Source organism: Ursus maritimus, unplaced genomic scaffold (assembly GCF_017311325.1).
Source record: "Ursus maritimus isolate PB19 unplaced genomic scaffold, ASM1731132v1 scaffold_24, whole genome shotgun sequence".
NCBI lineage: Eukaryota > Metazoa > Chordata > Mammalia > Carnivora > Ursidae > Ursus > Ursus maritimus.
In genome coordinates, this window is record NW_024424897.1 from 15,880,987 (window position 1) to 15,898,929 (window position 17,943).

Below are 17,943 nucleotides of genomic sequence, written 5' to 3' on the forward strand. Positions count from 1 at the left end.
GGAATATAGTCAATGGGATGAGAACTGTGTTGTGTGGTGACCACAGTAGCTTCACTTTTAGCTGACATAGCATAAGGTAGAGTTGTGGAATCACTATGTTGTACACCTGAAACTAAACGTAACACTGTGCGTTGACTGTATTTAAAAAAAAATACAAAGAGATACCGCTGGGAGTCAGACCCATAGGCCAGACAGTCTGTGCGTTTTTGAGTGGCACCAAGGCCATACTTTAATCTATCCTGACCAGGTTTAATTGTCCTCTGACCATTATTAGCAATTCCAAGGCTAAAAAGTTATGCCAAGTCCCTTATGGAGTTTAAGGTAGATTAAAAAGGTAGACAAGATTAAAAAGTCAGAGAGCAAGGGAAGAGAGTTTAGCAGATTACAGAGAAGAAAGGAGAGCAGCAGGCAGGAATAGGCTCATTTTTGTACTTAAAGCCCAAACCCCAAGCCAGGTGGCCCGAAGATGGAGTAAAACCTTTTCCTGTTACTTTGAAATGCCTCAGAGGTGCCAAAGGAAGGTCTTTAGTGGATCATTTAATACATCTGTTCTTCCTTCCAAAAGATAAATGAAACACCATTCCAGTGACTCAGTCTTTTACGGTTTTAAGTACATTCAGGGTAATGGAAGAGACAGGAAGCTCCCTCCCTCCCACCCGTTAAAACTCACTAATGAAGCTAAGCACGGTAGATGTGAGTGCAAGGGTGGAGGGGTGGTGTGTATGTGCGGGCGTTGTTGGACCCAGGGCAGGGTGAGGAGGGTGTCTGTGCGAGGCAGGGAGCTGTGGCGATAGTGACTTTGAGCGGGGTTTCAGAGCCCGAGAGGTGAGGCGGCCTCCACGTGTGAGTGGTGGCGAAGGGAGGAATATTACATATGAGGGCACTGGCCCAACGTATTGAGGGTCATGGGAGCTTGGGATTGTTGGAAAAAGAAACCACAAGTACAGAGAAGAATAAGAAGTAGAAGAAATCTTGTGTTGGATTGGAAGCGAAGGCATTGATCTGAACGGATGGTTCTCAATATATGTTTAAGTGTAGAAATACAGACACAAGTATGTGTGTGTGTACATACATGCAAATATCCTTAAGCTCCGTCCACTGAGGGGGGCTGGGAACAGGAACACCCCAAAAGCAATGAGCACACTTAGCTTGGTTTCAAAATACCTCTCTGCACTAAAAGAAACCAGAACTCCTTGGGGGAAATGGCAGATTCAGACTGGGGCAGAGAAACGGTAAGATGAGCTCGGAACAACTTGTGCTTGAAGTGCTCAAAGAACAACGAGGAATCACAAGGTCACAGAAGTTCTGAAGGGGCCCCCACTGGTCAAATCTGGGGTAACACGAGCACCCAAATAATGAGAGTATATATAATGACCATTAAATAAAAACAGAAATCTGAGTCCATATTAATTATATCAATAGAAAAAAGAAAGCTTTCCTAGTAGCAAGTTGGAATAAAATCTGGCATGCCTTGGGTTGCTGGGGGGGAGGGGATGTGTTTTCCTTCACCTTCCTTTGGCTGCCTACCTGCACTTCAATCCCTTCTGGATAGACTGTGTCCCCTTCTCATTCTCATGCTGACGTGTCTTCTCCCCTGACCCAGGCCAGAGGCACTGATGTGCGGTAGGTTTCTTTACTCATCAACTATGACCTTCCCACCAACAGGGAAAACTGTATCCGCAGAATCGGTTGTGATGGACGATTTGGCCTTAAGGGTGTGGCTAATAACATGGTAACAGAAGACAAGACGATTCTCCGAGAGACACCGAGACCTTCTACGACACCTCCACTGAGACACCCCTCAATGTTGCTAATCTCATCTGAGGAGCTGTCCTGCTACCTAGCCCTACCCAGGGTTCAGTCTGGGGGGACTGAAGAGGAGCAGGGGCGGGGAGGGAAGGGAGCCAAGGGGTGGACATCTTGTCATTCTTTTGTTCTTTGAATAAATGTCACTTTTGAGGCAAAAAAAGAAAAAAACAGACAAAAAAAAAAGAGAAAGCTTTCCTTATAGAATGCCAACCAATAAATGGAGAAAGAATGGCAGTGTTAGAAGACACTCACAGGCTACCATCATAGTAGTAATTCAACCAAGAAAATGCAACACACATGCCAAACCAGGGGGCAAAGTGATGAGGAATGGGTTATTTACCCGATATCAAAGCACAACCCCACAAGATGATTAACTTTCAGTGGGGAAACCCAGCAGATACCACTAAGTGATCAAGGTTAACATCACCAACAGGGTAATTCAAAATCATGTTATCCCGAGAGTGTGTAATGGGAGGAGCCCAGCATCACTTGATATTCCTGCCAGAAATGTGTAACTTGGAACCAAATCATGAGAAAGCATCAACAAACCCAAATTGAGGGACAGTCTGCGAAATAGCCTGTAATCTTCAAAAGTCAAGCTCATTAAAACAAACCTGGATTGTCCCAGACTATAGGAGACAGAGACATGACTACTAAATGCAACTTTTTTTCTGGTGATAGAAGATATTATTGGGGCCATTGGGAAAATTTGGTTATCTGTGGGTGGTAGTGTTTTCAGCTTAATTTTTACTTCTGATGGATTTATTTGGTGATATAGAACATCTTCAGCTATAGGCATTATGCATTAAAATAGGCAGAAATGTTGGGACATCACGTTGCAACCTACTCTTAAAAAATCATTCAGAAAAAAATGGACTATTCTTGCAATATTGTTGGTAATTGGTACTGTCCTTTAAATTTGAAATTATCAAGGGCGCCTGGGCGGCTCAGTCAGTTAAGCATCTGACTCTTGATTTTGGCTCAGGTCACAATCTCGGCTCAGGTCATGATCTCAGAGTTGTGAGATGGAGCCCCACGTCTGGCTCTGAGCTCAGCAGGGAATCTGCTTGAGATTCTCTCTCCTTCTGCCCCCCCCCTCCCCGGCTCTCTCTCTCAATCCTTGAAGTTCTCTCAATTCCTTTTGTGTCAAACATTAAAGGACACAATTAAAAAAAAAATGAGACAATTTTGCTAAAAGTCAAGATCCTTTTAATTTTTTAGAAAGAGGTTAGAGGGGAAACAGTGCTTAAAATTGCACAGAACTAAGGTTAAGTGGAGACCATGACCAAATAAATATACAACGAGGACTCGTTCTGATGCTTTTTAAAGCAGTGTTTTGAGTCAGGTAAATATCCAAAGAAAGATGAATCTTCTTGATGTGCTTCTCACTGAATGAAACTTTTATTCACCTTTGTACGTATCAACTGCCTAACCTAGGTATCTGAACTCTGAAATAATTTAATGCAACTCACAAATGACACTTTACCATATATAATACTTTCTTGATTTATTATATTCATATATAATAAATTCTTGATGCCTTTAAATTCATGATTCCCATGAGCATCTCAGTTATGACAAATTACGAAATGGAAAGAAAGATTCTTTAAGATCTCAAAGAAAGAAACCTGAGGAGGGGGCACCTAGGTGGCTCAGCTGGTTAAGCATCCAACTCCTGATCTCAGCTGAGGTCTTAATCTCAGGGTCTGGGGTTCAAGCCCGGTGTTGGGCTCCATGCTGGGCACGGAGCCTACTTAAAAAAAAGAAAAAAGAAAAAAGAAAAAAAAAACCTTGAGGAAAGTATATATTAAAGGGTTTCACAAATATGAAGGACAATTATTAGCATCTTCATAAAAAACAATTTGTCCTAGGTTCAAGGTTCAAGTCTGAATCCTTGAACTTTCTAAGATCAACAAGACACCATTTGTGAATGTTCTTTTTAAAAAGACTCCAATGAACTTCTACCACGTCGGGAGCAGGTGCCTCTCAGCCAGCACCAGACAGAAGAGGCTTGCGATATTTGCACTGAATCCAAACCCGGTACATTGTCAGCTGTTTCCCTCGGTTCACTTGCAATCGGCGATCCACCAGGTTCTGAACCTTTTCCAGTCCAGCGGTAGTGAAAAGCGTATCCAGCTCCTCTGGTTTGGAAGAGAGATGTTTATGTATTTTCCGCTGAAGAAAAAACATTGTGTACCACTTCCTATGTTTAATGGGCTCCGTGAGACCGTCTTTATTTATGTATTTTAAGTGGCTTTAGTCGGGCTGTTTATTTATAAATGCAGTAGCATCTTGGTAACAGCAAGTTCACATTTAAATGGGGGAAGCCGAACCATCTGGGAAGGGCAGCTTGGTATCCAGAGGGAGAGCCTAAGAATCGGCTGATGGGGACGAATTTTCAAGAAGGGCTATATGGACACCTTAAGATTACATGCAAAAATCTACATAAATGCAATGTCAAAGCCACTTTTTAGGGGAGAGGTTCTGCCACTTTAACCAAAGGCTCAAAAAAGTATGTGACACAATAAAGGGCCCCGGAATGGCAGTGGGCACGTGAGGCAGGGCAGGCCACAGAGGAGAGCCATGCTGGGCTACACCTGGGGCTGGGGAGCACCCAGCCCTCGGGGTGACACCAGCTACACTGAAGTCTTGCCAAATGGGGCAGGTTTCCTGTTTCGGACAAAGTGATGGAGAGGAAGAGCAGAGAGCAGAAGGGCCATGTGGGGGGCTGAAGGCTCCTGTAAGTGGAGCCTGCTTGGAGAACAGTGAACAGGTTCCGCGTGGCTGAGCGCAGGGTGACGAAGGGCAGGAAAGGGCTTCTGAAGGTGGGAGGGGCCCCACGTCTCACTTCTCAGAGTACATGGAGCAACGTTTGGGCTGGTGTTGGGGGATGACTGTCATACATAAAGATGAGCGTTTTCATACCTTGTGTGAAGAAGTAAACTCTAGTACCGTCACCTCTCACATAGAAATTTTCAGACAGACATTGACCTGTGAAGCGACGTGATAGAAATCAGAGAAACTTCAAAGCACTTCTTTGGATTTCACTGCCAATCAAATGTGCATCATGATACCAATTTCTTGGGTAGAGAACAGAAGCCTTTCTTGGCTACTCTGGACACCTTGCAGGAATCTGTAATTTCTCTGTTACAAAGGAACGGTGCTTTGGAGAGCAGCCCCAGTGGCGCCATCAAACCTCAGTGTTCGATCACACGCGATCCTCAGCCTTCTGTTCTCGAGCCGTTTCATGTTGCAAACGTTTTGCCCCCCCCCCCCTTAAATAAATACCACATACTCTTTGTAAAACAAAAATAAATAAATAAAAGCCAAGGACTGTAGCTAGACTGAAGGGAAGGAAATCTGAGCCACAGGACCATTTCCCACATCTCTCCACGCGTCCACACACACTCAAAATACAGCCCGCGTGCTGTTTTTATCACGGACACTCTTCTCTCTGCTGCCACGCCCTCTGACCGAATGTCATTTACCACCCTGGTAGGTAATCCTACGCCTTCAGGATGTCAATATAATCTTACTTGCTTTACTTTGCTTATTTCTCCCCAGCCACTCCTGTATGTGCGACCAAGTTTAAAATAGTCATCTGCACACTGCTTTTCTCATCTGGGAATGCAGAACGGAAACCCCGCCAGGATTGCCGGTGTGGGGTCCAACCGCCTCATGCGGCAGGCACAATGCTCCCCTCTCCAGAGGCACTCACTGTGTTTCGAAGATTCTGCCTACACACATTGCTAGTTCTTGAGTGATTCCCCAAAGGACTGTTCGACTGTAGATGATACCAGTGTGCTTACAAAACCCAAAAAAAACCCAAATACCATTTAACAACCTGTTATTTCTATCAGTAATAGACAGAAGTGTCTCTCCTTCTATGAAATGGCCAGCAGCAGGCTTAAGAAGTGGTTATCTCACTGGAAGTTTTGTTACCTCGAAGTTTGCTTTTGGCCATTTGGATGTACCCTTCTGTGAATCAACTCTAATATCTTCCTTCCCTGTTTTTTGGGTGGGTTGCTGATCTTCTCCTTATCAATTTGCCAAAAGGCCCTTGAAGAGCAGAGGTAATAATTAAGTCTTTATCTGTTCTAGGCACCCAAATTGTCTTTCAGTTTTTTAATGGCATCTTTTGCCAGACCACACTTAAAATTACTTATGAAACGAATCTTTTTCCAAAGGTAGCTATTCTAAAAGTTGCGGTCTTGGTTAGAAGATCTCTCCAATACCTAGATCATACAGATCTTCGAAAACATATTGCCCTTGTCGTGTATTAAGTGGCTTTATATGTGGAGCTTATATTATATTCTCGAGTTTCTATTTGATTTCACTCACTTACAGGTCTATTCCGATGGCAAAACGGTTGTTTTGGTTATAGCAGCAAAATACCTTTCTTAAACCGAAGCTGAGCCATGTCATAGCGGCCATAATCTCGCAGAAGCATCATCCCTCCGGGCTTCAGAAGCCTGCTCAGCCTGTTGATAGCCTTCTGCATCCTGCGTGGGGCAGCAGAGAATGAAGATCAGGTCTCCTTAAGGACACGATTCCTTTTCCTTGCAGCATGTCTGGAAAAGCCAGTGGACTTCCTAACCCTGACACGAACTTCGACATCTTAGCTCCTCTGCTCTTGCTTCAGTGAGAACGGGAACACACACCCAAGTTTCTCAGGTGCCTTCTGCTGTCTGCTCACGACCGTGGCTTTGACCCACTCCCTTCAGTATGAAGAGGCCTGAGGATAACCTGCTTCCGTGGGAGGACCCCACTTATATACTCCATGTCTGGCTCACTTCCTACTCCACCCGAGATGGCCTCATGGGGAAGCCACCCCTGCCCTGTGCTCCCAGGCCTCTTGGAGCACAGCCCTGAAAACCTGTGGTGAGGACTACTAGTCAGCTGACTCATCCGCCTGCCCCCAGGCCTGAGCGCTCTCAAGGCAGAGCCTGGACCTCTCCATTTGTTAAACGAAGATGAAACTTCAAGAACTTACAATTTACATGGTGAGTCAGTATGCAAACAGGTGCCCACGCGGAGCACTTTATATCCTGACTGCACTTGCCACACGCAGGCTGTGCTGGTTTCGGCTGTACCAACCTCGGAAGTATCAGTGCTACAAAGTCTACTTAAATATTAACTAAAGAGTTTTTAATTTTCATGTTTTGTTTCAGTCCATGTCAGTTTTTAAGTTTGTAGCATTTAAACTTCCACTGATATTTTATCTATCAATCAAACTCTATACTCACAGCCCTGGACTTGGACTCACGACCCTGAGATCAAGAGTCGCACGGTCTACCAACTGAGCCAGCCAGGTGCCCCGAGACTTCTGCAGTTATGAATGTTTAGAACCACGCCTGGCCTTTGGGCTGTCCTGCACCTGCCTTTCTGCACGCTCACAATACCCTATCAGGTCAGATGACTCAGTGCTCTCCTCAAGGAAACTCAGGACAGAGACACTCACTCCGCTGGGTCTCTGGCTGATGCTGCTTCCTGGGGACAGTATCTCATCAGCACAGCTGGGTGCCCATGTCTACGAAGCTTTACCAGTCTCCTGCAGGGTTTAGCAACTGACTTTCCTTTCACCTAAACTTGATTGTATAGAATCTCCCTGCTTCCAAAGAACTTAAACATAAAGGAACACCTGAGTTAAGCTTCACTATAAATTCTGTGTTAATAAGCCTGGTTTACCAAAACCATTTAAAAAACCCAATGAGCGGTGCCTGGCTGGCTCAGTCGGTAGAATGTATGGCTCTTGATCTCGGGGTTGTGGGTTCGAGCCCCACGTTGGGTGTAGAGATTACTTGAAAATAACATCTTATAGGTTTATTTATTTTTTTAAAAAGATTTTATTTATTTGAGAGAGTGAGAGAGAGAAACAGCACAAGTGGGGGTAGGGGGGAGGCAGAAGGAGAAGACTCCCCGCTGAGCAGGGAGTCTGATGCGGGGCTCGATCCCAGGACCCTGGGATCATGACCTGAGCCGAAGGCAGACACTTAACCGACTAAGCCACCCAGGTGCCCCTTAAAAATAACATCATAAGTAAAATAAAAAGGCCAATGAGGGGATGGTACCCAACAGCTGTGGCCCATAGCGTTCTGAACAGCAGGCTGAGATTATCGCAGACTGCCCCACGCCCCCACCAGAGACTGCTCCCCCATCCCCTGGGGATGCTCAACCCGAGCACCGAGAAGAACCAACCACTGCAGCCAACAGACAGAGGTTTAGAGGCAAACAGGTTTAGGAAAAGGGTTGAGACACTTGTATCACTTTGACAGAGTGGCTTTTCCCGGCCTCTCAGATCATCCCACTTACTCAACTCAGGGTCCAACTCTGGTATCAAGGTCCGTGACCCAAGTTTTGTTTTTGTCACACTACTGGCTAAGGGACCTAAAACTTACTTGTCTGGAACAACCGCTGAAAGAACAAAGATGAGGATGATGATATCGAGGCTCCCCCTGGGCACTGGGTAACTCGTATCTTCATCACACAGATCGTGAACAAAGGCAAAGCACCGACAAGGATCATATGCGGAATTTGTCTGCAGACAGTTGAGAGACACATAGGTTAGACAATGTTCACACAGCCTCGAGGAAAGCTTATCTTGCTTTAAGTGTAACTGCTGCTACTGCCCGCTGAGGGTTATCGCTCACATCATGAAGGCATGCCTTCTATTCCAAGGCCAAGAATGGCGAACAATTCCAGGGAGGAGCCTGTAGAATCTAACTGGTATTTTTATTTTATTTATTTTTAACTTTTTTTTTTAATTTTAAAGATTTTAATTGAGAGAGAGAACGAAGTGAGTGAGAGCGCACAAGCAGGGGGAGAGGCAGAGGGAGAGGGAGAAGCAGACTTCCCTGCTGAGCAGGGAGCCCTTTGTGGGGCTCAATCCCAGGACCCTGGGATCATGACCTGAGCCTGAGGCAGATGCTTAAATGACTGAGCCACCCAGGCGCCCCTTTATTTATTTATTTTTAAAAAGATTTTATTTTTAAGTAGTCTCTGCAGCCAACATGGGGCTTGAACTTATAGTCACGTGCTCCACTGACTGAACCAGCTAGGGGCCCCAACAGGTTTTTTGTTTTTTTGTTTTTTTTTTTAAAGATTTTATTCATTTATTTGAGAGAGAGCGCACGTGAGAGAGAGAGAGAGAGAATGAGCAGGGGAAAGGGGTAGAGGTAGAAGGAGAAGCAGACTCCCTGCTGAGCAGGGAGCGTGACATAGGGCTCTATCCCAGGATCCTGGGATCACGACCTGAGCTGAAGGCAGACGCTTAACCCACTGAGCCACCCAGGTGTCCTCCAAACTGTACTTTTAAGTGGAATGTTTGGGGGTACCTGGCTGGCTCAGTCAGTAGAGCATGTAACTCTTGATCTCAGGGTCATGAGTTTAAGCCCCACGTTGGGGGTAGAGCTTACTTAAAATTAAAAAATTAAAAATTATTTTTTTTTTTAATAAAATGAATGGGAGGTGCCTGGGTGGCTCAGTTAGTTAAGCATCTGACTCTTGATTTTGGCTCAGGTCATTATCTCAGGGTTGTGAGATCGAGCCCTGCGTTGGGCTCCATGCTGGGCATGGAGCCTCCTTAGGACTCTCTCTCTTTCCCTCTGACTCCAGCCCCCACACCCCCCTCTCACACTCACACTCACCCTCTCTTAAAAAAAAAAAAAAAGAAAGAAAAAAAAGAAAAGGAATGTTCTTGATTCTACTTTTACTCTTTACTCTGATGCACAAAGTTAGATTTGAGGACTGGAAAGTGATCAGGAAGTAAATGACCACAAGGAAAAAGAAAAATCTCATCAGGAGAGAGAGAAAACATATTGACATTTAAACATTTAAAAGCAACAACTCCCAACCCAATTGTAGCATATTACACAGATCACAGAATTCTCCAGGAAAACCTATCAGATGTGGAAAATTTAATTTTATACATTTTATTGTCATAAAATTAACTAAAGAAAATGATAAATAAAATTAACTAGAGATAAGCCTCAATATTCACCTGGTCTAGATCCATAAAAGTAACTCACTCCAGAAAGACACGGACCTACCAATTCCAGAGCTCCTGTGCTAGGAGCACTAGACATGATCGTAACACATTTTAGGGTAATTTCTCTTGCCATATCTCTCTTCTCCAAATATGTGACTTCGTTCCTCACTGGCCACAGCTAATCCAAACAGGGCAAGTAGATTATCAGCTGGGCTGGGTCAACCAGACTCTTTCTGGAGACTTTGGAATCAGGAGAAGTCATTCTGGTGAGGCTCTGAGAACGCCTGAACAGGGTGAATGTGTAAGGGGGCAAGCATGTAGGGGTCGTATGAAAAACCGATTACAGAAAGCTGGTCTGTAAAGAGGAAAACAAAGGAAAAATGGGCTCTGGGCTATGCGAGATAGGAAACCATGAGCTTGAGGGAGGTATTGTGACAGGAACAGGAGGGAGTGGCAACATCTCACCAGCTAGCCAACCTGCCTTGGTACCTGCCATCTTTTCAGGGCTGAATGACAGCCTTGGCTACACTTTACGCCCTTGGGTTCTATGACCTTCTCTTTCATTGATTGAGTTTGTCTAGGTGTTTCTGTGACTTGTAACTCAAAGAACCTGGACCAGTAATAATCTTCTCATTTTAATCCTTAAAACCTAAGTTTGGAGAGGTCAGGAGACCTGCCCAAAGTTCCAGACCTGCCCAAAGGTCCCACATTCACGCTTGGTTCTTTCCTCTATTCCCGGCTGTTTCAGTCATCTTTTACTTTCAGACCACATAAGAATAATAAAAATTTGCTAGAGACCTTGATTTTTAGGAGACCCTTTCCCCTTTAACCACTGAAAATTACAGATAGGACCCACTGCACTTACCTGGACCAGTTCTACAGCTGTGGATGAAAAATCACAACAGTAAACAAAGAGTCCTGGATCACTGAAATGGGCAGAAAAAACCACAGAACAATTCAGACTATAAACTGAATTATGTCTCTTCTCTTCCCTGTGGAGCAAAGTTAAAATATCAAAGGCACCATATATTAGCAGTGGAACAGGTTTTGAAGCTCACCAATTTTCCTGATGACAAAGGTAACTTAGAAATCAAAGTAAATCAAAACCATAAATGGAGAATGCAGAAATTGACATCTCCTGTCACCCATGGTTCCCAATAACCATTATTACCAGTTTGCTGCAGTAAGTTTTGAGAAACAACACACCCCTTTCTCCTTTTTGCTGTCTTATAGTTAAACTTTACAACACACTTACTTGTTAGTTTGTAAAATCGGAAAGACTGTGTTTCCCACACCACAACCAACCTGCAGACAGAAAGGAACTTTTAGTTACAGAACTTTCCAAAGAATTAATTCCTTAGAGCTAGATAAATAATCAGCAGTAGATAATCTTGCTTAATTGTATTAGTAGGGAAGTTGCAGTGACCAGAGCTGAAGAGTACCCACGACATTCCCTGAACTCGACAGCAGGAAGTCTAAAAGAGGTCGCTGTAAAAGACAAGAGCATGGGCTCCCCAAAGCAGAAGGGAGCTGGTGTGGAAAAAAGGGGATGGATTGCTTTTACTTTTTGAGTTTCAGCAAATGGTCCTATAGATGAAATTTTTTTTCTCTTCAGTATTTATTTGTCTTCCTTGTCAAACCCTGAGCCAACCACTTTCCCCAGGCTGCCTGGGGAGGTATAGGAAAAGGAACATACAGGGCAGACGGGACATGGGAGAAAGACCTATGGGAGGTGGAGACAGCTCCTGCCCATGACGAAGAGGATAAGGCCACCACCATCAGGCAAAAAAAGCCCCATGGCCTCTGAGAGGGCAAAACCCAGAATGGCGTAGGAGAAGAGCTGTGGCTTCAGAGAGGGGTTCCTGGCATAACCAATGATGAGGCTCCCAAACACAGTCCCAATTCCAGCCCAAGCCAGCCACCCCGACCGTGGCAGCCTCAGCCCCAATGAACTTGGCTGCTGTGTCAATGACCCTTGAAATGGCACCGGTTTGGAAGCTGCAGCTGGTAATAAGTGAGGTCAGGGGACGTGGGGTTGCCAAGCTGCTAGGCTCTCATCTGTCAGTGTCTCGGGTGGTTTTAGCACCACTGCAGTGATGGGCTCAACAGCTGAGAGGTGCTCCTGACCAAGAAGGGGGTGGAGACGAACTCTGCACAGGTGCACATTTTAAGGCATGAGGAGCCCGGCAGGAGAGCTGCTCCCAGTACAGAGAAGACAGATGACATATTTTCTTACTGAACTGAACTATATCATTATTGGAAACATGTCTCTCAAGACTAAGCAGGAAAATTCATGAAAAGGGGACCATGGATTACATTGTCCTAAACACAGTGCTGGGTTTGCTAATAACAGTGACCATTTGGGGCTGGGTGTCTGACTCTTGGTTTCGGCTCAGGTCATGACCTTGGGGTCATGGGATCGAGCCCTACATCAGGCTCTGTGCTAAGTGCGGAGTCGGCTAGAGATTATCTCCCTTTCCCTCTGCTCCTCCCCCTGCTCTCACACATGCTCTCTAAATAAATGAAATCTTTAAAAACAAACAAACAAAAAAACCCAAACCCAAAAAGGACAGTGACCATTTACTAAGGACTTACTATATGCCAGGAATTATTTTTAGCCATTTTATGTTGTTATCTCAATGTATGTAATTTTCACAACTACTATGAGGCAGACAGAGAGGGAGAAGTCCCCTTCTGCTTGGGGAGGGGAAGGGACTAGTAACAAGATCAGGCTAGAGGACTCAACCCCAAGGCGAATTAGCTTCCAGGGGAGTGTATGGTCACTACCTAGACATGTTTCCAGGTCTAGCCTTGCCTCAGCAACACCACCCACACGAGGAAGACAAGAATTCTCCCATGCCTGAGAAGCAGGCACCATTGCAACTAACCTCTCCCCTTCCCCCCACCCCCATCTTATAAGAGAAGTAAAGGAATTTGTCTTGTGACTTGGGACTCTGTTCCGACAGGTACAGCAGACGCTACAACGTTCAGATGCAATAGGATGTTCCCAGGTAGCACTTCAGGTGATCTACCTTTGTTTGCCACAACCACCAGGTATCTGGTCTGAATGTAGGACATGTCATTAGCTCAAAAATGGAGGCGTTTCTAGGCCAACAAGAGAGTCAAGTCTAGTCATCTTCTTCCGACAGTATCACTTTTGTTGTCAGCCTCCCTGCGCCACCCGCATGTACAACAGAACCACCTCAGGAACCCCAGTATCAGGACAACGGAGGGGGGTTACCTCGAGTATTCTGTAGCTGGCTGAGGATCCAGGGAACTCATCAGCACAGATTTCCAGGTGACTGAATTTCTGAGTTACGTCTTCTTCCACGGGAGGCATCTGTGGTTTACATCCCAAGCTATCTGAAGAGCACGTGTGCTGTTCTTCTATTCTTAAACCAGGTCCGTCCTCCTTGCTCCTACCTTCAGGTACTTCATTCCTCTTGTTCTCTGAGAGCCAATCATTCAAGTCATTTTGGTTCGGGCTAGGTGCCAACTCTGGGAATTCAGTGAAAAGCCAATGTCTATCCTTGAAAAATCCGTTTTCGTGGATTTTGTAGAACTCATTCCAGTATTTGTGGGCATTGATTTCATAATCAACTGTAAATATTAAAGAAAGAATTTTAAAAACTCTCAATCTCCTAATATTTTATGTGTCCCTAATGTCAAATGTCATCCTGCTTCACTGAACGTCATTTTATACTAAAAGTATCCTCAAGTGGAGCCATAATCTCAGAGAGGGAAATCTTGTAGTCCTGCCACCTACCCTACCTGAATTCCCTCTGTGTCTTGTCCTTCTAGGGAAGAACTTCTATCAGGGAACTTACTACCAATTCTCCACCCATGTCTTTGGGTGGAAAAAAAGAAAATTCTAACATTAAGCAAAAAAAAAAAAAAAAAAAAAAATCTGTCTTCTGGTCAGAAAGTCCTACTATTTCTTAGGGCCATACAGAACAATTCTTTTGTATGTAAGGGCAGTTATTTTCCCCTCTAAATGTTCTCTTTTACAGGAGAAATGTCCCAGGTTCTTCAGTCATTCCCCATGGGAACTCACGGGTTAATGACACACTCAGCTTTTCTTTAAATATACTCCTCTGTCTGTGGTTCTTTATTGAATGTGGAGCTAAGACATGAATTCAATACTACTAACAGATCCTAAACACAGGAACAAGGCTAAAAGGAAAGGAGAAATGCTGACAAGAAGAAAAAACGTCTTCGGATGAGAAGTTTTGATGAAAGAGGACAGGAGAGACTTCAGAAGGGTAGACTGTTTCCATTGTAGTTTAAGGTGATCAAAGCAGTGGAAAGTCCTAGACTGCAGTTTTCTGCTCTTTGCCAATATAGGACCTTGACTAGTGTAATAAAGAAAAAAAATCTAAGAAATTGGATTTTAGTTCTGCCACTCCTACTACTAACTGCTTACCTCTGAGTAAGGCACTTAATGTCCTGTGGTCCAAGTTTCTTTAACTGCAAAAAGAGGATATTGGACTACATGATTTTCAAAATCCCTTTCAACTCTAACTTGCTTTGATCTAGTCTGTCAAATTACGTAAGGTGAATATTTTGTAACTGGAATCTTCTAATTGTTATAGTGAACTGTGGGATACTACTCTCCCAGTTTCTAGTCCTACTTTCAATTGTCTTTTGGGACATAGGCTCAGCCAGGCCTAGTCTTAGTATCTAGAGATATTTTGCAGTGAAACCATCCAACTCTCCAGAACGGGTCTCTTTTTCTTTCGCCACACTTACCTACACTCTTCTTTACCCAGCTTTCCTTGGGAGAAGCCCTAAATCCTCATGGCCATCATACCAGTCATTAGCTCCCTCCCCCAAAAATATTTAGAATCTGACCGCTAGAATCTAGCTTCAGTGACAACATCTCCTCAAAGTGTAATCATATAGACGAAGCACAGCCTCTAAGTCGATCGTGTGACCACACGGTTACTGTCGGCCAGTCATATTAATATGGGTCTATTTGGCGTTAACTAAAAACTAATCGCTAAAATATATATCAAGATACAGTTACTTCCTCTCAAACAGAGCCAAACCCAAAACTCCCTCTTCGCCCTAATAAGATTTTAGGGTGAACCTTTTTTCCATCCTAACCCATCTCCTCCCCTCCCGTGAACCCATCCCCGAGTTCGGAATCAGTCCAGTAACAAAGGCTCTTGGCGGTCTAGGTTCTCTGGCCTCTCTGGGAGAGGGCGTCTAGTAGTACGCTGGCTGCTGATACCACTGAGGGCCCACCTAAACGCACCTTGCTTCTCCTGGCACACCCGCTGGGTACTGTTCTCCCGGACTTTCCTCTCCGCTGCGGCGGCCTGCTCTTTCCGACCACTCCACATTGTCCCTGGGAAAATCAAACAGGCAGCTTAGGGGCCTCACGTCCCAGCTGCGGGCAGGCTGAGTCGCTGGCCACGCAGCGCCTCTCCCGTGGAAGGAGAGCGCCTCGAGCAGGGCAGCGGGACTCGTAGCCGGCGGTCAGGGGCTTCTCAGAGCGCACGGGGCTGCGGGACAGAGGGCAAGCCGCAGGCCGGACGAGGGGTAGGATGGTTACCAGGCATTATGGTGGAAGACGCGCGCCGGATCGCTCAGGAACCTGCTCCCAAACTGCTGCCTCTTCTCGCCGACCGCAGCCGGCGCACATTCAGGGTAGGGGCCGGCCATGACACCGGAGCCGGATATGCCTACCTTTCTGTCGGGCGAAAACTTCCTGCGGAGCCACGCCCCCTCCGGAAGTCGCGGGATCTGGGCGGGAAAAGAGCAAGGAGGGGCGGGGCAGCTCTGAAGTCCCCCTTCTGGGTTGGAGCTGGAGCTCCGCCCTGTGGGGCGGGCCCTGAGCTGGAGAAGCTCTCAGGGGAGGGAGAGCTCGCCCACAGAATTTCTCTGAGCTGGCTTTTCCTCTGCAGGGAAGAGGGGCTGATGGCGGTGCAGGCCCGCAAGAAAGTGGGAGACAGGAATCCCTGGGTGGCTCAGTCGGTTAAGCATCTGCCTTTGGCTGAGGTCATGATCCCAGTGTCCTGGGATTGAGCCCCACTTGGGGCTCCCTGCTTCTGCCTCTGCCTGCTGCTCTCCCTCCTGCTTGTGCTCGTTCTCCCTCTCTTGCGAATAAATAAATAAAATCTTAAAAAAAAAAAAAGCGGGAGACATTACGCTTGAGCCTCCTTTCTATGCTGGGATCCTCTAGCAGTTTCCTCAGTTTCCCTCGTTTTAAGACAGGAAAAACCTTGAATCACTTTGAGAATTAAATGTGCCTAGTTCCATTTAGACCTGATGGCAGAAGAATTTGAGGAAGACAGCAAGCTGGGTGAGGAAATAACGGCAGTTTTCCAGCTTCTGTAGTCAGCTTTTCATAGTGTGAAAAGCTATGAAAAAGAATACTATTTTTCTTGGGGGGGGGTATGGAATGAATTCTGAGAACATGAGGTTAATTTATATAATTATATAATTTTTAAACTATTTTTTTTAAAGATTATTTGAGAGCAACAGAAAAAAGGGAGGAGCAGTGCGAGAGGGAGAAGCAGACTCCCTGCCAAGCAGGGAGCCCAACGCGGGGCTGGATCCCAGGACCCTGAGCTCATGATGCTTAAGGGACTGAGCCACCCAGGGGCCCCTGTAATTATATAATTTATAACCACCTACTTTTTGGAATTATCCATACCCGAGCTTGTTCACACAATCAGGATTCTAATACAACACATCTAGTTTGTTATATTAATACATTTCAGCCTTATGTTTATGTTTCAATAATTACTATAAACTGATTTTCAAAATGATCTAGAAGAAAGTATCCTGTTGATATAAGGTTAGTTGAGAAGAGTTCCAGGGGAGTAAGGACTACCATTTGGAAGAAGTTAAGGAAAAGGTTAATTAGTTATTTAACTGGTGCGGTACTAGACAGCCCACTGGTAACCAGTCATCATTTACTTCATTGCACATTCTTTCCATAGGCAAAACTGAAGGGAGCTATGAGAGATTGGGTATCTTTCTCAGCAAAGAAATGGGAACAAGCCCTAAACCCTTCCTAATCACAAAGGAAAATACGTGAGTGAGTAGAAAAGATAAGATAGTAAAGAACTTGTACTTTATTGAAAACACGTTTGCCATTCTCATGGTCTTTTGAAACATTTTGAACAAAACCTCCTTTCCAAAAAACAAGTACAAGGACTTTTATCTTTTCTCAAGGCCAGTTGTTTGATATAGTGGTAGTTTATATTTATTCTTGGCATCTTGTCCTCTCTTCCACATGCTTTTTTCTCCCCACACCAAAAACTCTTCATGCTCCTAGTCAGCAGTTCCACTTCATATTTCTTTGCATAGAGCTCACTCTCTGTTTTCCCTTGAAGTCACTTACTATATTAGTTCCAATAATTAGTCATTTAAAATGTCAAACAACTTGGGCCCTTTTGAAGAAATGTGATAAAAGTATCCTAAACTTAATTTTTATACAATTATCTTTGGTTGACCTGTACAATTCATTTTTCTTCATCTTTTGAAGCACCTAAAATCATGTTTCTGAAGAAATTTGTGAAGACATGGCTATGAGTCCTTTGTGGTATCAGACTAGATACTAGATTGTATTTTCAGCAATACTTTTCAGGGGACCTAAGGGTCCCTCTGCTGGTGAGCTGCAAGAGCTCTTCTAGCTGGGTGGCGCGGGTTCAAAACCTGGAAAGGTTAACAACTCTCAGTCTGGATTACTGCCTTGGGTGTCAACCTGGGACATGGGGTAGTTAATTATTTCGTGCCTTTCTTTCAGTTCCAATCAGTGGAAATTCGGGTCTGTGTAAGCGTATGCTCTGGAACTGAGAGGTGGGGGAAGGGTGTCCTAATTTGTTCTTAAAGTTTTGCAGAACATGCAGCAGCCCTAGAGATTTGAATAAGCTGGTTTAACAACTTTAAACAGACTTTGTGTTTTTTTTCTTATTGCAAAACATTTTCTTATTGTAGAACATTTAGACAAAAGAAAAAAGAAACTACTCCATTCCATCCTTCATTTAATCCATGAAACACTTCGGTTTATATCCTTCCAGTCTTTTTTTCTAATTGATTTATAGAAGTAACTTTTAAGTTAAAATAGTTTCAGAACTGCCTTATGCCCTTTTTTTCACAGCTTCATTGAGGTTTAGTTTACATACAATTAAATT

The 17,943-nt window shown here is 44.6% G+C and overlaps 1 protein-coding gene and 1 non-coding gene across 2 annotated transcripts; one reads left to right on the top strand and one right to left on the bottom strand.

Annotated features, from left to right (window-relative positions):
• The first annotated feature begins 1,399 nt into the window (after nt 1-1,399).
• LOC121105071 lies at nt 1,400-1,531 on the top strand. The gene has a single exon (XR_005837501.1). It is a non-coding gene; the product is annotated as a small nucleolar RNA SNORA67 (small nucleolar RNA).
• A 1,770-nt stretch (nt 1,532-3,301) lies between these two features.
• METTL2A (methyltransferase like 2A) lies at nt 3,302-15,478 on the bottom strand. Its single transcript, XM_040640433.1, is given in 10 exon segments — nt 3,302-3,950; nt 4,735-4,800; nt 6,205-6,311; nt 8,208-8,347; nt 10,662-10,722; nt 11,052-11,101; nt 13,038-13,396; nt 15,054-15,123; nt 15,125-15,146; nt 15,354-15,478. Coding segments are annotated over 10 exon segments (1,140 nt in total). The 5' UTR covers nt 15,464-15,478; the 3' UTR covers nt 3,302-3,795.
• Nucleotides 15,479-17,943: the final 2,465 nt, after the last annotated feature.